The 21941-nt window shown below is 36.2% G+C and overlaps 1 protein-coding gene across 1 annotated transcript; it reads left to right on the top strand.

Moving 5' to 3' along the window:
* Positions 1-19539: 19539 nt before the first annotated feature.
* On the top strand, positions 19540-20481 carry LOC118714365 (ADP/ATP translocase 3-like). The gene has a single exon (XM_036429597.2). It carries the CDS (start codon positions 19569-19571, stop codon positions 20463-20465), a length of 897 nt encoding a protein of 298 aa, XP_036285490.1. The 5' UTR covers positions 19540-19568; the 3' UTR covers positions 20466-20481.
* Positions 20482-21941: the final 1460 nt, after the last annotated feature.

Below are 21941 nucleotides of genomic sequence, written 5' to 3'. Positions count from 1 at the left end.
AGTTTGTTTATATCCACAAAATGTCCTGATGATATTTATAGATATATTTGGGAAAAATTGGTATCTTAGCAATATTGTCTTTTAAAAATATATGTTTTATTATTTTTTTTACAAGGAAGAGGAATAGAGAGTTAGAGACATTGATGAGAGAGAAACATTAATCAGCTGCCTCCTGCACACTCCCTATTGGGGTTGTGCCTGCAATCAAGGTACATGCCCTTGACTGGAATTGAACTTGGGACCCTTGAGTCTGCAGGCCGACGCTCTATCCACTGAGCCAAACTAGTTAGGGCAATATTGTCTTCTTATTCACAACCAAGGAGTATCTACTATTTAGACCTTTGATTTATTTTATAATAGTTTTCTAGCTTTCCTCAGACATGTGGATAGTTTGCTACATTTATTTCTAAGTATTTGTTCTCTTTTTATGGTGTTAATTTTGTATTTGAAATTAAGAACACAATACCTGGTAAGCTTATCTCAGCTAAAGTCTTCTGTGTTTTACTCCTGCCTTACAAATTTCAGGGTGGTGATTTGCCTTGTGACCTCAATTCTCTGTTCATACGGTACTTCTCTTTATTCCATTGTCGACGCATCTACTGCTTCCAAATCTCGGCTATTATAAGTAACACTGCAATGAACACAAAGGTGCAAATATATCCTTTCAAATTAGTGCTTGGTGTTTTCCTGGATAAATTCCCAGAAGTGGAAGTGCTGGGTCATAAAGCAGTTCCATTTTTCTTTTTCTTTTTTGAGGCAAATCCATACTGCTTTCCACAGTGGTGGCTCCAATATGCATTCTAATCAACAGTGCACAAGGGTTCACTTTTATCTACAACCTGACCAGCACTTTTTTATTGTTGTTTTATTATATAATAAGCCATCCTTTCCATTCTCTGTGACTTTTTTCTTTTCCTTCAAAACTGTGAAGTTTCATCATGATGAAATCAGAGAAACACAAAATTGCAAAACAACATAAAGGAATAAGATGGGGTTTAATGTATGAGAAGTATGCATGAAAACATTAAAATTTTGCAAAAAAATTTACAGATTGAGCCTTTTTCCAATACTGGCAGCTTAAATTTCTAAAATTGTAAGTAAAGATTGTATGCATGTCATACTAAGCAATATCCACTGCATTAAGGAGCAGATGATAAGAACAGCAGCCATCCAGAAAATAAAATAGTTGCACATGAACTGTCTGGCTCTCAGATAATCATTACCCTATTGAGTGAATCCAGACTTCCTGGAAACATGATAAATAATAATTCAGAGAGCAAGGAGTCAGCAAGGGTCTTATTTTATCAGAGAAAATCTGGTCAGGTGACTGTTTGGGAGTTAGCTGTCCAAGCCCTGTTACTAAATTAAACATAACTGGACTAGTCTAGAGATGGTTGTTGCTTCAGTGGCAAAGTTTATTAACACAAAGTCTCTGCATGCTCAATTTAGTTAGGACTTAGCATTGTCATTTTCACATGTTCCCATAACTGTAGGACACCACCCTTGTAGTCAGGGACCTTAGACTTGGGTCCTGTTTTAGGATGTCTTGTCTTGGGTTTCCTCCCCTCTCCTGCCTTCCCCTCGTCTCCCCTCCCCTCTTTCCAATACACCAGACTAATTTGTGTCTGTGCACACACATGCACACTCACTCTCTTTCTCACACACAACATGAACTTAAAATTTAATAAAAACCACATGGGCTTGTCTATCACTTGGGATCCAATGTGCAGTACTGATAGGACTCAACCAGGAGCGCTAAATATCTGTTCTCAAAATAAATGCAAGTACTAAGGAAAAGAAAACAGTTCTCCACATTCCTGCCCTATATCCCAGAAGCAAAAGTCAATTAAGTCCAAATGCCATGAAGGTTTGTGGTTTGGATTGTTGCTGACATTGGAGAGGGACACTGTTTCAGAATTCTAGAAAGATTTTGCTGGTGGGAGCTTTGGTAAGAGAAAAGACACAGTTAACATGTATTTCTTCCTCTTAAGTGGCATAAAAGAATTGATTTTTTGCATAATTAAATAGGATTTCACAATTTGCCAACCACCCATTTCCTTTTTCTCTTTATGTCTAAAGCTTGGTTCTAGAAGTACTCAAGAATTAAACTTTGTGAAGTTATATAAGGCAACAGAAAAAAATAATTTGAAAAAAAGAAGAAATAATTCATATTACTCTCAAATTTATATATCTATTAGATCTAGATAAACATGGATGAAGGGTATAACAATTGTTCACATTACCAAATATACCTATATATTACTTTAAAAGAGCACAAGGCAGATTTTATGATGAAGGCTTAATTTTTCTGTAATCCTATATAATAAAGAACTAATATGCTAATTAGACCGAATAGCAGAACAACCTTCCAGTCAACCTTCTGGAGGAAGCCAGGGCTGTGAGGGCCAACCCCCTTGCATGAATTCCATGCATTGGGCCTCTAGTAAGTAGTTTGATAATTATTGTTTATCACACATGCAGTTCTTTTACAATATTTGAGTATGATAGGTAAAATGTATTGTTAATTTCTGAATCTAAGTTTACTTTAAGGAATTTAGAAACTCATTCCAATACAGTGACAATTTCAGCAGAGCAATTTGTTTGTAAATTTATATGAATATAACCTATATAAGAAATATAATGACTCAAGGTCAATAGCCTGGATTTGATAATGTACTACAGTTGTGCAACTTCCACTATTGTAGGAACAAAATGAAGAACACATCTCCTAACCCTTAATTTAATGTAATTTCTATGGTGCAATTTTTTAAAAATCAAGACTTTAGTGACATAAAATTCTTAATTTCTTTTTGCTGCCACTTCCAAACCTTTGAGTGGCACAGTAGGATAACAAGCTAGAGAAATGCCAGATGTACATGCTACCTGCAGCATTTAACCTGTTCAACTGCACATACACCTTTGTTTTTCGTATCCTCCATCCTGAACCTGAGTTTGCTCTTTCAACACTTATACAACTCAAAATTATAGAAATATCAATTAACATAAATTGCAACCAAGGAGCAAATCTCTTTGTCTTGAAAATTGGGTAGAGCACATCAGGAAGAGACATGCTTTCTTATGGGAATTTGCTAAAACTGGCACGGGCTCAAATATTCCATTTTTATTATTGCCCTTAAAGTTACAGTCTAAGTCAGTATGTGTTCTATAGCAAGCTATATTTACGCTGAATGTGTTCTTTATATAACCCGAAGCAATGCCTTCCTATCTAGAAATTGTGAGTGCTTTGCCTCTCAGGTTTATATCGTTTTTACACTTAGCAGAGTCAATATGTTGGGAGGCACTCCAATTTCAACAATACATTTTATGTTTGTTAAAATCCTGATTGGCTGCAAATAAAGACAGTTTTGACAACTACCAGATTTTTCTACCCCACTCAATAAGAAACCTATAGTAGTATTCAAAGACAATGTCTTCTATTTCTTCCAATTGCACATCCCATACATGTGTCTTTTTTTCTGGTCATAAGATGACCCTGTTTTCTCAGAAATTATATCTATATCCCAGGTAGAAGATGAAAAACAAACAACTAAAGGCAAACAGGCCGACTGGGTCTGTTCGTTTAAAACACTTTTCTGGAATCCCGACTGAGTGACTTCTGCTGACATTTCCTGTTCAGAACTGGTTATCATGTTACATCCATTTCTAAGATAGCCAGGATAAGTAACTATTTCACATTTTTAACCTGTTTATATGAGGAAGAAAAGGGGAAATTTGGTTGTGAATGGGCTTTTGTGTAGCTAAGTTATAGTGTCTACTTTATTGGATCCAGAATTCTAAGCCATATTTATCCTAAAATTATGCTAAATTGTTTACTACAGCAATTGGGATTATATTTTCTAAGAAAACCTTTTCTTTCTGTTTTATTTAGAAATATTTAATGCCAGTCTTTCAAATTTTCCTAACACCACAATTTTACATCAGTTTCAAAGTAATGAATGTCCTTTTGTTCAGAAATATTTATTAATAAAAGTGACTAACATTTTTAAAAAAATATATTTTATTGATTTTATAGAGAAAGGAAGGGAGAGAGATAGTCAGAAACATCGATGAGAGAGAGTCATCAATCAGCTGCCTCTTGCACACCCCCTACTGGGGATATGCCCGCAACCAAGGTACATGCCCTTGACCGGAATCGAACCCGGGACCCTTCAGTCCCCAAGCCGACGCTCTATCCATTGAGCCAAACCAGTCCCGGCAAAGTGACTAACATTTTAATGGAAATAACAAGGCTCTCATATTCAGAGTTTCAGGGAGAAAAAAATTTACTCTATCCTTCTTGAATCTTTTGCTTCTCTAATAATTAAATTGACATGGGACATATGAACAGGAGAATACAAGATTTAATTTTGTGCACATGGCAACCTCACATACCTAAGAGAGTCAGAGAAACCACACACAGGAGAAATTCAAAGACAAAAAAGTAAAATAAAGTATATGTGAAAATCTTGAGCTAAGGAAGGAGGTAAGGGTCTGGCTTCAGGAAGGAAGAGCATGTTTACCCTATATGAGGTAGTTCATAAAAAGTTATTTCTGGTAATAAACTTATTATGGACAAGGTCCTCAATTTAAAAACTTTAAAGTATAAATAAAAGTTTCTCTTGAGGCTGCATGGTCTTGATTGCCTCTAGCTCACAATAATTCATAGGCCAAAAGAGCACACTGGGCCAGGCCTGTTTGAATCCCATCAAGAGTCCGGTGTAAGTCACAATATAAGTAAGACTTATTGAGTTTTAATATAAAAAACAAAGGAAATGGCATTAGAAGATTCATCTTTTGTCTAGATACCATAAGCTTTTTGAGCATCAGATTCTCTGTTTCTAAAGCAACATTATAATATCTATTTCCCAGAAAGTTTGTGAGATTTAATTAATGTCTGTGGAAGCAGTTTGTGAAGTCTGAAGCAATATGTATCACAGCCAATAGTTTGAATAACCCCAAACTAAAGATAAATCAGTTTTTGACAAATAGTTGTATACCTCATGGAGAGAGGTCAGTTTTTGTCAAATAGTTATATACATCATGGATTAGCACACACACGCGCACACACACACACACATGCATGCATATTCTGTGTGTGTATGTGTGTGTGTGTGTATATGAAACTTTAGACATCACGTCCATGTGAAATTTTCTTCCCACTTTATTTGAAAATAAAAGGAAGCCCACTTTACTGTAATTCTCTGAATTCATAATTTTTGCTTTCTTAGGATCATTAACTGAAGGCAGTTAATTTGAAAAAGTTTGAACCTTTCAGTTAACTTAATGTGTGTACAATGGTGCACTCTGGAGGACTTCTGTTTCTCTGTCAAATGTCCTTACCAAAGCACATAATACCCCCTCTGTGATGGACTACCCTTAAAGAAAATAACAGGAATGATTGAAAAGCAACTCAGGTGACTCATACACTAAACAAACAAACAAAAAACAACAACCCAGCTTAGAACAAAACAATGACTCTGTTGTGTTATCTAAAAATCTGGCAACATTATCAATTTTGCAAAATGTGTTTTCCTTTCTTTTATTTCAGTTCTGTAAGAACATAGGAATCTTGAGGATACTGGCATTAAAAAGCACAAACTTTTAAAATAAGCTGAAAGGAGATAAAGGAAAATGAAAACAGCTCGGTTATATTTATGTAGGATATAAAGGCAATAAAAGAGATTTGATCTCTTAATAAGTAGAGATCCTAACAAATTTAACTTCCAAATTCAGAAATTTAAAAATATATTTATTATTATTTGCGTAAGAATCATATTTCTAATCTACAGATCTTATATTCTTGATTTATATTTCTTCTTGATTTATTAATTTGTGGGATAATAAAGTATTGAGTAAAGGAATTAAGGATATACCATTTTAAAATATGCTGCTTTATTATATTGGTTATTTTGAGCTAAGAATACTTAAAAAACAGCAAATGCAAGGACAGACTTTCTCTGAACTCCCCTCACTACCTAAAGACCAATTCTCCAAAAGGAAATCAATTATCTTAAATCCTTTCCCCAGGAGTTCCATCAACAGGGTAGATTGATTTTTTATCATAGGAGAGGAGACTAGAAGTTGACACCACATCCAGACCAACTTTGTAACAAACTATTTTATCAACCATCTATTCTTCTAAGAGCCCATTCATCTTTCCTAAAAATCATTTACCTTTCCCTAAACGACCTACATCTCCCCTTCCCTTCCTCTATTGAGATGACATATAATTTTTCAAACGTTACTTCTTTTGGGGGGTGTTTACTTTTTTTCCTGTAATACCCCTACACATGCAATATTAAAATTTAATAAAGTTGTTTACATTTTCTCCTGTTGATCTCTCTGTTATCAATTTATTTCCAGCAAGTAGCTATAGACTCTATAAAACTCTCCTTCCCATACACATGCATAAAATTAAATGGTTTTTGCAAGTGTTTTTGTCTCTCAAAAATGAGTTTTTGTTGAAGTTATTTTATTATAATTGAAATAATTCTACTGCAGTTTCTCTTTGTTTACTATTGGTAACATCTATTGACTTTGCTGTGAATTTACATTTGTAGAAGTATAATGCTTGTTTGCTGGCCTATTAGGCAACTGTAATCTATAAACACTAAGTGACAAGGAGGGTCTGAGTTTAAAAAGTCTCCATTTGTCTTATGTTGTGACTTAGTCTGTTGTTTGATACCAAAAACATCTCATGGAAACAGTACTACTTTCATTTTTATGACTGTTCTTATGAGGCTAGCATACAAGTAAAATGGTGAAGAGCAAGCTAAACAACAAAAATCAAATACAGTTATTGAAATATGACAGAATGACCTAGCTCTGTTGCTGTTAATGCTTGTTATTTCTCACTTATGCTCCTGATGAGATGCATGCCCATAAAATCATTTCTAGTTTGCGGTAAATTATCCAGACTCCCTCTGCTACTCATGGTATTGATCAAGTGTGTGCCATTCCTTTCAATTATTCTATAATCTGTGCAACATGTTACAAACCTAATAGATATTTTATTGACACACTGTCATTTTGGTTACAACAAACTATGTGTCATGCACACATTTATTAATAAATATTGAGATCATTATAATATCATACTGCAAACACCTCTGAACCAAATCAGCCTTAAAACAATCTATAAGGATATTATATTTTTCCTTGCTTCCAATAATATACAATTGAGGAATTTATTCTGCAATTTCAAAAATAACCTAAAAACACATTTTGAAATTTCATGGTCCTAAGACTTCAGCTTAATGTCATGAGCAATTATTAATATTAATACAGTATTAATAAATATAGCTATAAGAAAATACATACTATTTCCAGGATGACACATCTCAAATTTCTTTAAAAACATAGTAATTTGTAGACTATTCTCTACTTTCCAAAGATTAAAAGTTAAATTATTTAATATGGTGGTTATAAGTACATTTTAAAAATTTTTTATGGCTACAGGTGAAAAGCAGATGATAAATCCTCAGTTAACACCTTTGGAAGGGGACTATACTACTTAATGTTAACAGTCCATCTTGAAAATGAATAATTTGAGAGTAGACTAATTTATCTCTTTTTTACCATGCTATCACAATTTCTATAAACCAAATATAGATAAACACATCTCTATGAGGAAACAACAAAAAGGTCTCCATTTAATAATACTTTAATTTTAGTCTCAACTGTGGTTAGTAATTTTTCAATCAGCCAATATTTAAAAGAGAATATATCTACTAAGTTTCAAGTATTGTGACCATTATTGGAGATATGCACAATGATTTCTGTTTTAATATAAAAAAGACTACTAATTTCCAGATATTAATTCTACAACTTAATTCTTCACAAAACTCAATATTGTGCTAGCTTTTCCTTTCCCTTTTGGAATTTTTCAGACATCTAATTATTATAAGAGTTAGAGCCATCTCGTGGCACTCACAGTCTAAGAGACTATGTTGGGTAACCATACAAGCGCCAACAACAGAAATACACAAAATATGCTCAATGAGCTCATACGGAAGGTGCCTTGGTGTGATTGAGGGGATCCAGAGAAGCATCATGGAGGATAAATCATGTTACTTTTTGTTTTGGTTGTGGCAGAAAGATATTTTTTTTCTTTTATTTTTTTAAAAATATATTTTATTGATTTTTTTTTTTTGCCCCCCTTCCTCCCTCCCATACATCCCCTCCCTCCCCAGAGTTTTGTGTCCATTGGTTGTACTTATATGCATGTATAAAAGTCCTTCGGTTGATCTATTATCTCTGTGGCAGAAAGATTAATGCCACATAAAAGTGCCCATCCTAATCATTGACATCTGTAAATACATTTACAAAGTAAATCGAACTTTGTGTACAAGATTAAGATAACAATTTTCAAATGGGAAGACAGATCTGGCACATAGTTGACCTAAAAGCCACATATTTTTTTTAAAAATTCTTTATTGTTTAAAATATTACCTATGTCTCCTTTTCTCCCCCCATTGACCTCTCCTTGGCCACTCCTATCTCCCAGCACATGTCCCATCCTCCTAGTGCCTGTGTCTATTGGTTATATGTTTGAACAAAAGATGCATATAAGAATTTGGTTCATCTCTTACAATTTACTCCCCTCCCCTCCCCTCCGGCCAACCCACCTTTACCCCTGTCTTCCCTCTGAGGTTTGATGGTCTGATTGATGCTCCTCTGGATCTATTTTTGTTCATCAGTTTAGTTGTTAGTTATATTCCACATATGAGTGAGATCATGCAGTATTTATCCTTCTCTGACTTAGCATATGCTTTCCAGGTACACCCTTGCTGTTGCAAATGGTAAGAGTTCCTTCCTTTTTACAGCAGCATAGTATTCCATTGTATAGGTGTACCACAGTTTTTTAATCCATGCATCTACTGATGGGCACTTAAGCTGTTTCCTAATTTTAGCTATTGTAAATTATGCTGCTATGAACATAGAGGTGCACCTTTCTTATGGTGTTTTTGGTTTCTTGGAATATATTCCTAGAAGTGCAATACTGAGTCAAATGGGAGTTTCATTTTTAATTTTTTGAGGAAACTCCATACTGTTTTCTACAATGGCTGTTCCAGTCTGCATTCCCAACAGCTGTGCACGAGGGTTCCTTTTTCTCCACGTTCTGGCCAGCACTTTTCATTGGTCGATTTGTTGATGATAGCCATTCTGACAGGTATGAGATGGTATCTCATGTTTGTTTTGATTTGCATCTCACTGATGATTAGTAACTTTGAGCATATTTTCATATGTCTCTTTGGCATTTTGCATGTCCACTTTCGAAAAGTGTCTATTTAGATCATTTTCCCAAATTTTATTGTTTGTTTTTTTTTATCTTCCTTTTGTTAAGTAAGATGTATGAGTTCCTTATAAATTTTGGAGATTAGACTCTTATCGGATATAACATTGGCAAATATGTTCTCCCATGCAGTGGGCTTTTTTTTTATTTTTTTGTTGATGGTACTTTTTGTTGTGCAGGTTTTTATTTTGATGTAGTCCCATTTTTATTTATTTATTTATTTATTTATTTATTTATTTATTCATTTATTTAATTTTAGTTGCCATTGCCCTAGCTGTATTGGTGAAGATAGTGCTATAGCATATATGTTATTTTATATTTTGCTGCCTGTAAATTCTTCTAAGATATTTATGGTTTCCCATCTTAATTTAAGCCCTTTATCCATTTTGAGTTTATTTTTGTATGTGATGAAAGTTTTCTTGCAAGTATCTGTCCAATTTTCCCAACACCATTTATTGAAGGGACTGTCTTGACTCCTTTGTATGCTCTTGCCTCCTTTGTCAAATATTAATTTAGCGTAAAGGCTTGGGTCAATTTCTGGGTCCTCTATTCTGTTCCCTTGGTCTATATGTCTGTTCTTGTGCCAGTAACAGGCATTTTTGAGGACATTATAAAGCTATATATATATATATATATATATATGTGTGTGTGTGTGTATATATATATATATATATAGCTTATATATATATATAGTTATATATATATATATATAACTATATATATATATTATTCAGCAAATAGATTTAAAATATATGGCTTTAATTAAAGCCATATATTTTAAATCTATTTGCTGAATAGTAGTGAACAGGAAAAAAAATCTATTTTTTCTTGGGAAAAAACTGAGTAACTACACATAAGTTAACTTAGGCTAAGCAGTGGAGCAGTAACAGCAGATAATTTTCACTGATAATTTACATGAAACATTTCACTATTGTCAAGAAATGAAAGTGAATGACCCTCTTTTAACACTTCACAAAATGTTCAATTACATGTAAGTGGAAATGAAATTTATTTAGGTTTCCCCTTCTTTGAGAAGTATTTAATAAATTAAGCCAGCCAGCATAACTGTGTTTGACATCAGCTGCAGAGCATAACATATTGCTGAAATATTTTTATAGAGAAGACATGAAGAGAAGATGTTGAAATATATTTTTAAAATTATGCAAATTATGATAGTAGTGAGGATGGAAAGACACTTCACAAAGAAATAAAAATTTGAAATAATGCACTAATCTGAATTTTTAAACATAATGCTTCTACTCACTTGAATTTTAGATTTTCAGGGTTTATGAGAAAGCAATGAATAAGAAAATTAGGCCTATCAGATGAATTTATGTACAAAGATTTTTAAAAAAGTTACCTAAAAGAGAACTTTAAATTCATCTAGTGAGCCCAGTATAAGAGAAAAGAAAATGAGTCCCACTGTCACAAAATGAATTCAGTCATATAAATAAGTCTAAAGCAGCTGGGAATATTTCCAAAGAAATATAAAACACTGATTCAGAAGAATGTATACATCCCGATGTTCATTGCAGTATTGTTAAAATAGCCAAGATTTGTTAAGTGTCCAACAGTAGATGAGTTGACAAAAATCTGGGTTACATTTACCCAATGGAATACTACTCAGCCATAAAAAGAGGGATCTCTTATCTTTTATGATAGCATGGATGGATCTAGAGAACATTATGCTAAAGACCAGTCAGAGAAAGACAAGTACCATATGATTTTACTTATATGTGGGATGTAATGAACAAAATAGAAACAGACTCATAGATACAGAAAACAGAGCAGTTAGAGGGAAGGGAATTGGAGGGCAGAATAAAAAAGGTGAGCTCTAATTTAAATAAATGTAGGCCAAATCCATTTTTGGCCTGGTTTTTACTATACTAATAGATAGTTTTTAATAGTTTAGCATGTATTTGCCTATTTAATTTGGGCTTTGACATCATTTAGGACATAAGGCATCATGGTTTTTGTTGTTATTTTAGTTTTTTGTTTGTGTGTTTTGTGTTTTTTGTTTGTTTGTTTTTTCAGTTCCTAGTAAAACCTTGGCTGCTTTGTGTCTTCACAAAGACAACAAAAGATTTAGGTGCAAATGTTGGCCTATAATTTATGCCAGTCATGTCCTCATGACTTCCAGTTTTACTGACTATTAAATTTGGACTTAATCATTTTGAGGATAAAAATAATTTTCATGAAGCTTTTGGCTTAAGTATTGCCATCCTAAACTAGCTGAATTTTACTGATAATGATTTGTCTTCTAACACACTTTTTGTGCTTTAAGTGAGAGGCACTCATTTTATTTTTCTTGTCATAAATTGTTACAATATAAAGTGCATTATTCTTTGGAGAAAATGGCTGAAGCTATCTTCATACATAAAGCACTTTGGCTGAAAGGTACTGAATTCCTGAAATTGGCTTTCATTATTTATTGACTCACTACTGGATCATAATTTTTCTGAAGCACTTTTGATCTGCTTAATAAGTATTGTGTTTTCATCTCTATAGTATTTAGCATGCTAAAAAAATTCCACTTAAAAATTATCATAATGGCTCTTCAAAGAGGGTTTTGCTTGAGTAACCTATGATAAAGCCTGCTCTCTGGACTCAGACAACTAGCTGAGAAGAAGTCATGGGTTGTTTGTGAGTTACTAGCCACAGTAACTAAAGGAAATGAGTGGTGGTGACTTCTGGAAAGACAAGAGCATTTACATTCTGAAATTTAACCTTGGCCGTAATGTGTCAAGGTAAGTATGTCAAAAGCAGTTTTTACATGTTACTAGGAAGAGGAGGTGAATTTTAAAAATCTGTTAATGATAGCTAGGTACATGAAATCCAATAAATCTTTGCTGAATGCGTTAGCCTATGAATATTGTAATTTGTGTTGTCTTATCCCAGTCCTGGGGCTGGTAAACAAATCACCCTATAAAATAAAAGGCTAACATACAAATTGCTCAAAGGGTGGAACAGTCATTTGCTATGATACACACTGACCACCAGGGAGCAGACACTCAATGCAGGAGCTGCCCCCTGGTGGTCAGTGTGCACCCACAGGGGGAGTGCAGCTTAGCCAGAAGCTGGGCTCATGGCTGGTGAGCGCAATGGCAGTGGCGGGAGCCCCTTCCATCCCTGAAGCAGTCAGACATCCCCAAAGGCTCCTGGACTGCAAGAGGGCGCAGGCCAGGCTGAGGGACCCCCCCAAATGCATGAATTTGTGCACTGGGCCTCTAGTCTATTGATAAGGAAATGTATAGAATAGCATTTTGTACATCATACATGGTACTAAGTACTAATAACAAATTTAAAATATCCACTATCCCACAATGACCAGTTTAGGGTTGAGTCATTTCTTGAATTCCATTGACCATGTATGAGTCCCCATGGCCCTGTCTGACTTTCAACCCTTACCCAGACTTACTGACCTGATGACTGAAGAGCAAACCATCTTGGAGAAGATGGATATTTTTAGAACACCTCACACTCAGTTGATTTGTTCCTGCTATTCAGTTACTCTTTTTTTGTTGTTAAGTTTTTCATTTATTAATTCAAATGTCAACTTCTTTGAACTAAGTTCTCTGAATACTTTATAAAGTATTGATAACCCAGCACTTTATTATATACTATTTTTTTTTAATCTCTCAGGGCCTATTGTCAGCTAATATTGTCGTGTTCATGTATTTTTTTTTTTTCTTTCTCCTCTATCGTGAAAGTTGCTTATCTTATTCACAGTTAGATCTCAAGAAGCATGTTGGTACAGAGTAGCACTAAATTGGTCTTCATTAAATATATACATAAGCTCATAAAATGTACCATCACTCATGAAGTAGGAAGCACATTTTCCCAAGGAAGACATTAGTATTCCTTTTTCTTCTCTATAATTTATAACACTTTTTTATGAGTTTCTGAAAACAAAAGGAATGACCTTTATTCACTTAAGTGTATAGATATTCTTGAAGTTAATTCTAGTAATTTGCTGTAGAGAGATAATATTTCTTGGCTGTATTCAACAGTGTCTTTGAGGATATGTAAGATTCTGCCAGTTAGAGAGGAGTTGGGAACTGTCTCTTCCAGAGTGAGTTGGGAAGCAATCTGAATATTGAAAATATTTAGGAATGGAATAATATTGGTTCATTAATGTGGCAGTAGCAAATAATTTTAAAAGGTGAAAAATTATTTTGATGAAAAGTTGTAACTCAGAAATGTAGAAGCAAACTACTCAATATAAAATGAAGCTAAAGAAATTAGAGTGAATATAATTGGACATGTAGTAAGTTTGTTAGAATGAATGAAAACTGAAGGTTTTTTTAAAAAAATTATTTGTATTGATTTCAGATAGGATGGAGATATAGAAACATCAATGATGAGAAGGAATCATTGATCAGCTGTCTGCTACATGCCCCCCACTGGGGGTTGGGCCCACAATCTGGGCATGTGCCCTTGACCAGAATCAAACCTGGGACCCTTTAATCCGTAGGCTGATGCCCCATCCACTAAATCAAACCAGCTAAGGCTGAAGTATTTTTTAAAAATATATATATTTTATTGATTTTTTACAGAGAAGAAGGGAGAGACATAGAAAGTCAGAAACATCGATGAGAGAGAAACATCGATCAGCTGCCTCCTGCACACCTCCCACCGGGGATATACCTGCAACCAAGGTACATGCCCTTGACCAGAATCGAACCCGGGACCCTTGAGTCCACAGGCCGACCTCTATCCACTGAGCCAAACCGGTTTCGGCTGAAGTATTTTTTTTTTATCTTTATATTATTCCATTCCCAAGAGACTTAATAACATGAATTATTACCAAAACCCATTTATTGATTTAATTTTTCCATTAATAACTTAATTCTATAAATTCTAGGTGGTTAGTAAGGAATAATGAGTTGACTTATACTACTGCAATGAGATATTAGGAAATGGTTGATTTTGAGATAAATTATTTTTGGATTTGATAGGCTAGTATTCAAAATGTCATTACCTTTGCTAATAATAATAAGTGGCTTTAGAGAGGACAAACTGATTGAACAGGAGTTTACTGACTTTTTAAAAAGTCATTAAATTTATTGCATGATAATGATCAACCATTATTTTGTGTATACTATGACACATGAAATGAACTGCCTATGATAGGTTTGTGTTGGTAGTGATGTAGGGTGAGATCAATATGTTTTAAAATGACAACTGATATGTCATAAAAAACCTCTGGGATTTAATAACTAGATTTTTTTTAAAACAAACTAATGTAATTATATTTAAAAAGTTAATGGGGAAGTAATTTTACTCGAGGGAGAGAATTCTTGGGGTATTAGTAATTTTTTACAGGTCCTACCAAGATTATTAAAAATGGGTGAGTTATAGAGAGTGATTATCTTTTGAATTAACCACTGATTATCAGTTAGTTTATAGAGAATGTCAGTTTTAGAAAGATAAATGGACAGAAATTTGTTCCAAGGTCTTAAGCATTTTAAGAAATGGCCAAAGGCTGTTCATCTCTGTAGTGTAGAATGTGTTATGTACTCTATTAATTCTTCAAGAGATTGGACTCACTTGGAAATAAGGTTACTTTTGAAATATTATCTCTGAGCAAGTAGCTTGAAATATCTCTGAGCAAGTAGCTTACAATGAACTAATAATTATGATTACTGTACTTTTATTCATTTTAGTCACATGGGAAAACTAAAGTGGAAATGGTAAATATCACAGTATTCTTTTTATTAGAAACGGGAACAGCATAAAGTGGTATGACAACAGTTACAGCAATAAGTAATAGTTACACAGTAGTAAAGCAGTATAATGTTAGTTCTAACCTGTTTAATGTCTTCTGTTCGACAGGTGCTTTCATATATAATATCTAGTTCTCAGAACAATCTTGCAAGATAAGTTTATCCAAATTATGGCAGTAGAAATTTGAAAGACATTTAATATCTTGTCTTTTGTCTCAGACTTAGTACTCAAAAAAGGCAGAGTTAGAATTTTGACTCGGGTCTCTCTCTACTCTAAATATTGTGCTCTTAAATATTAAAGCATATTTCATGGCTATGAGCCTTAGTTTTTCCCATCTGCAAAATTTCATTAATATGTATCTCCTGGAGCACAGTGTCTTCTCCTAGGAAATGCTGAATAAATATTAATTATCTTTATTATTAATCTAATTATGATACTTTTTATATTTTATTTTGAAGCAAATCAGCTACTCGGGTTTTAAATCTATCTCTGATTGCTATGATACTTATTTTGAGGAACATCCAATTTATTTTAAATTAAAATATGTCTTAATATAAAGAAAAAATATTACCATATTAATGCTATATATTTTGTTTTCTGAGTTATAGTCTCATGAAATATATTGTTAGTATATATTATTGGTTTTCTATTAAATAGGCTTACAGAGATTACTATGTTGCATAAGAACATATGAGATTCAGCCAGAGGAAAGAACAGTTCAGGTGGAAGAGAAAACTATACAAGATCCTCATCATTCTAAATTATTTTATTTTCCCAGAAGCTTTTGTTGTTACTAACAATACCTGTGTCACATATTTCCTTTTCCCATTGTTACAAATTTATCAAAATAACACTTGCTAAGTGTAGCATAAGATGTTGGATGATAAGTCTCTCTATTCAACAACAGACCACAAGGCAAATTGAAATGGAGTTTATCACTCAGGTCTTGGAGGAAGTACCCTTGAGGAGGTACATGGAGAAATTAAGGCAAAGTACAGACAAGGGGAGAGACAGGACATGGTGCCCAATGCTTTTGTTAGGGTCCATTGATGAAATGCTTTGGAATTCCCAGGCTAAGGGGTATTGGTCAAGTTAAACCAAAAGAGTGGGCTTATGCCAAAACTGGTTTGGCTCAGTGGATAGAGCATCGGCCTGCAGACTGAAGGGTTCCGGGTTCGATTCAGGTCAAGGGCATTACAGTATCTTGGTTTTGGGCACATCCCCATTGGAGGTATGCAAGAGGCAGCTGATCGATGTTTGTCTCTCATAGATGTTTCTAACTTTCTATCTCTCTCTCTCTTCCTCTCTGCTAAAAAAATCAATAAAATATATATTTTTTAAAAAGAGGGGGCTTAGGGTGTGCTTCTTGGTGGTCTTATCAAAGGATAGCATAAGTTGAAGCCCATGGGAGGCAGGGGAGAGTGTTGACCATTAGAGCTCGTGGGAAGTTGTATTAGGAACTTATATCTGCTTGTGACTCTTCAGGTTGCTATATGCATATGTACTTGCATGAGGGGCTAGTGTCATATTCCAGTTACTGCAAGATGATTGGCCAAACAAAATGAACTATGAGGCAGCACTGCCACTGGGAGCTTAGCTAAACTCTCCACACCCATGCATTACTTAAGTTTTTCTACAAGTGCATTTGTAAGTCTACATAATTAGCCTTTACTTATATAAAATAAATTAAAAGTTTATAAAATAGAGAAATGAGTATTCAATGCAGTATTCAATAGGATTCTTTAATGCAGTATTCAATAGGATTCTTTAATTCATAAAGATTTATTTTAAGGTCTTTGGGAAACCATGAGCACCATAAGTTCATTTAAATTATATTTCAACTTACAACAGTTTAATTAACACTGAACCATCAATCAAAATGAGGCATAGTTATATAAGCAAAATGGGAAAATAAAAGTAAAATTGTTTAATAGATTTTCTAGAAAAGTCCACAGTGCCATGTATAAAGTAAATAGCACTTTGATTGGACATAAGTTACTTATAACAGCTATTACTAATTGACTGCTTCTAACAGGGAAATCATTTAACTTTAGCTTCCTTAACTGAACCAAGAATTAAATGTGTGGTTATCAAACTATTAAGAAGCCATGATATGCTCTTCAGAATTGCTCAGACATCTGCTACAAGTGTGGCCTAAAATGAAATTTTTGGATTTCCAACCATTCTTGTCAAATACATACAACTCCATTATCTTCTCATTAGGACTTTTGTGAATCCCAGAAGATTTTCACTTGTAAGGTAGACTTACACTACTCATAATTTTAAAACTCAATTTCATTTCTAAAGTCATTCCTAACACTGTTCTCTTTTCCATTAATTCAAATGGTGGGATTGACACTAAAGTGCTTACTAACTTTGAAAAAGTGCTTTTGGTTTTCAGAAAATAATTTATTAGGAAAATAAACTTTCTGCAACTGTTTTTGCAAAGTGTGAACATTTGAGGATTTTGAAGGCTAGAAAAAAATGTGCATTTTCACAATTTTCCCTTCATACATGTGGTCTGTTTTTTGATGTTTCAAAAAAGAGTCCTTATGTTTTAGATAGTCATAGTAAAATATTTACCCATGAAAAGATGTTATATTTGGCATTTGCTTCAAAGTAATTAGGTTTGTAGCCAAATGAATTGGATATACAAGTCGATAAAACCAGATGGCTCCACAGTTGATAATTGTTAACACTGAATAATGGACAAATGGAGTTTCATTATCATATTTTTGCAACATTTGCATATGATTTTTTCTATAGGAATATATATTTTTAAGATTCTAATTGAAAAAAATTTAGTTCATTTACTACAAGAGTTTTCAGTTAAGAGCCAGGAGCAATTACTAATCACTTAGGTTTCAGAGAACAGAATATTCCATGTGATTTTACTATCTTAGATGATATTTCTTTTCTTCAGCCAAGTTACATTGCAACTTTCATTTTCATTGTCACTTTACAAATGTGGACATAAAGAAATTTTAGATGAGTCATTAATATTACCTCTGCTCATTCCCTACCCAGACACACTTTTAAGTTAACTTTAAAATTGACAATTATTAGTTTGGTTATAGACATCTATACATTTTCAAAAAACAGTTTTAATATTGTAAGATGACTCCTGGTAGACCATTAGACTCTGCTATAACACTTTTAGGTACTGAGAATTACCATATAGTACACTTTCTGCTTCTACAGAAAATATGAATTTTAGTTTTAGTATGGCTCTGGACTAGAATGTGATGTTCCCACTTGTACAGTTATTAAATCAGTCTGCTGTCAAATCAGAAATCTGGGAAATTGAAGCCATTTTACCTTTACTTTTAAACATTGTTTCATTTCTTTTTTCATTTTAAAATTGCTCTATTGTGTGTCACTGTCTAACAGATGACGAGATGGTACCATTCAAAAGTTTCAATTTATCCTAAAATCAAACTCCAGTGAAAAGAACTTAGGAAAATTTACACTACTGAAAGTTATGACTTAAAAACTGGTTGTTGTACATTTACATCAGAGATATTAATAAATCATCATCTTTATTTTAAAAGTAATTAAGAGAAATCCTCTTTAATGGAATTAGGATCTTTCCTGTAAATGAAAGCTAACATGTAACAATATATCCCCATTCATTATGAGAGAGTAATGCATTTAAGCCATTAAGTGTAAATGATCTTTGAACCTTCATGCTACATAATTTGTAGACTGAAATATTCATTACTATAGAATTTAGGATGTTTTGATATATCTGCATTGATTGTGGGACAATTATATTTGAAAAATTGGACTCAAGAAATCAGGTGCCCATATCATGCAGTGCCAGTATACTGATTTGTCTAGCCCAGCTCACATCTATGGTCTTATAGTCCCCTCATGACCAGGGGACAGAAGAGGAAAAAAAAATGCTGCACTTAGCTCATGGATGGATGGGTTACATAGGTAAGTAAATTCAAGCCATATCTGCTTGAGTGGACTGCTACTACACTACAGTTCTTAAGGTTGACCTTGAAAGAAATCGCTGAGGAAAAAAATTCGCCCAATGGACAGAGGTTGTAGGGGTGCTCTGAGTCATCCAATGTATATGACAATAAATGTGGCCTGGGATTAGAATGTATAATACTGCATAGATCTTGGGGGGGGGGGGGGAATAGCTTGATTGACTGTTCCCAGACCTCGAAGGAGAAAGGGTTAAAAATTAGAGACAAGAAAGTCTGGGTAAAGCTCATGTAGCACAGGCCTACTGGATACCATTCTCTCTCTAAGAATAACTCAACCATCCAATAGAATGGCTTGGCTGGTGAGCCTCAGTTTGCCCCTGCCACCAGCCACTCATATTCTGTCACAATGGGCTCAGAACAGGCTAGCCCCCTAGGGGCAGGCCAATGACCCTACCATAATGGGATCCCACTCCGCAAGGCTGGTTGAACTCTGGTCCCATCAGCTGCAGCATCTGCGAGCCAGCGGCGCCCACCCTTTGGCTCTCAGCACCTCCACCGGGTCCTGAGCCCGTTGCCTCCCCCTTCAGCCCCCACCCTGCTCCACCACCATGACGGAACACCTAGACTCCTTCATCAAGGACTTCCTGGTGGGAGGCATCGTGGCTGCAGTCTCCAAGACGTCCGTGGCCCCGATCGAGCGGATCAAGCTGCTGCTGCAGGTGCAGCAGGCCAGCCAGCAGATCGCGTTGGACCGGCAGTACAAGGGGATGGTGGACTGCCTGCGGCGCATCCCCCGGGAGCAGGGCGTGCTGTCCTTCTGGCGGGGCAACCTGGCCAACGTCATCTACTACTTCCCCACGCAGGCCCTCAACTTCTCCTTCAACGAGAGGTACCGGCGGGTGTTCCTGCGCGGCGTGGACAGCCACACGCGGTTCTGGAGGTACGTGGCCGGCAACGTGGCGGCGGGCGGGGCGGCGGGGGTCACCGCCCTCAGCATCGTCTACCCGCTGGACTTTGCCAGGACCCGCCTGGCTGCCGACGTGGGCAAATCCGAAGCCGATCGGGAGTTCCGAGGCCTCGGGCACTGCCTGGTGAAGATCTGCAGGTCCGATGGCGTCCGGGGCCTGTACCAGGGCTACACCATCTCCGCGCAGAGCATCATCCTCTACCGGTCCACCTACTTCGGCGTCTACAACACGGCCAAGGGCCTGATCCCCGAGCTCATGGACCAGCACTTTATGGTCAGCTGGCTGATCGCCCAGCTGGGGACAGCCATGGCCGGCTTCTTCTCCTACCCCTTCGACACGGTCAGGCGGCGGATGATGATGCAGTCGGGGCGCAGAGGGGCCGAAGTCATGTACCGGGGGATCATTCACTGCGGGAAGCGGATCCTCAGAGAGGAGGGGTTCAGAGCCTTCTACAAGGGCGCCTGGTGCAACCTGCTTCGGGGCATTGGCAGCGGCTTCGTCCTGGTCCTTTTTGACGAGGTGAAGAAGGTCATCTAGGCGCGTCCTTCCCCTGGTCCCCTCATCCCCTCGCGCAGAGGCTAGGGGCCTGGAGGGGAGCGCCAAAGACTTCGCTTCTTTCAGACCATGGAACTTCTGGAAATCCTGACGTCTTGGGCCAGCCTGATCGTGTGGAGAGAGGTCTGGGGAGGGCTCTAGAACGGCGTTCATTGTGATCACGACTGTGATTCCAAGCGTTGCTTACAGGGGGAGGGGCATCCTGAGTCTCCGTGGTTCCTCAGGCAGGGCAGCTCCCTTCCGGCCCACAAAGAGCCCAGGTGTTTTAGGACCCAGACGCCTTGAAGTATTTATTTAAAAAGAAAGTCGTGTCTCCCACTTGTACTTAGTCCCTATCCTCTTTTGCACATCCGATCACTTGTGATAATGTTCTATGCTGGGCATTTTGCCACAAACAATAAAAAAACAACAACAACAAAAAACACACAAACAAACAGAAAACCACCACCACAACAACAACAAAAAAACCCACAGAACACGAATAAAAAGACCAGTTAAACTATTAATGCTACCAACTGTTCGACACACCTGCAGTGGAGACCAAAGCTGAGACTGGCAGTCAGCACCATCTCCCAAGGAGTCCCAGGAATTGGTCACATGGAACCACTTTTCCTCTAGAAGAGAGAGCATTTCAGCTTGATAACACCTGTACAGACTGACCTTTCTGTCCCATAGGGCCTCTGAAGACCACTATTCCAGGGCTTATAGAGTATTTTGGTTTATCATTATGGGATACTAACATCACATCAAGCAAGGGACCTCTTTTTAAATAGGCCAAGCAACTGTGGCCATTTGTCAATTGGCTACACTTCTTTTTTTTACAGAGAGGGAGGGAGAGGGATAGAGAGTAAGAAACATTGATGAGAGAGAAACATCAGCTGCCTCTTGCACACCCCCTACTGGGTATGTGCTGGCAACCAAGGTACATGCCCTTGATCAGAATCAAACCTGGGATCCTTCAGTCCGCAGGCCGACGCTCTATCCACTGAACCAAGCCGGTTAGGGCTACACTTGTTTTATCCCATATAACACCATCAGGGAGTTTCTGGGGAGACAGAGCAATGAAACACTCCTAAAAGGAATAGCTAAGGTCCCTGCTTGCAAATGATACCCATAAAGCATGTAGTGACATTTTTCAAGATACAGTATACACACTAAATTAATGATAGTACACTACAAATTAATTTTGTGCCCTATTGATGTTGGATAGATGGGTACAGGAAATAAGGTTAAAAACTAGAATAGTCCCATTTAGCATTCCTCACAGGTACTCATATGGAGCACAAATGTGCTTTCCATCACTGCAAATCTAGGGTCTTATGTGCATACACATACTGGTTTCTAGGAAGAAATCTTTCCACCTGGTGACACAGAAAGAATCTCAAACTTGAACCTATAATTGCCAACTAGTCACCAAGACATTAGTAGGCAAGGGGTGGAGTCATTATCCTGCCAGAA

Source organism: Pipistrellus kuhlii, unplaced genomic scaffold (assembly GCF_014108245.1).
Source record: "Pipistrellus kuhlii isolate mPipKuh1 unplaced genomic scaffold, mPipKuh1.p scaffold_m20_p_10, whole genome shotgun sequence".
Classification (NCBI taxonomy): domain Eukaryota; kingdom Metazoa; phylum Chordata; class Mammalia; order Chiroptera; family Vespertilionidae; genus Pipistrellus; species Pipistrellus kuhlii.
This window is presented reverse-complemented; position numbering and strand designations above follow the sequence as displayed.

Coding starts and splice junctions, on each gene's coding strand:
- LOC118714365 (XM_036429597.2), top strand. CDS start 19,569: ATGACGGAACACCTAGACTCCTTCATCAAGGACTTCCTGGTGGGAGGC.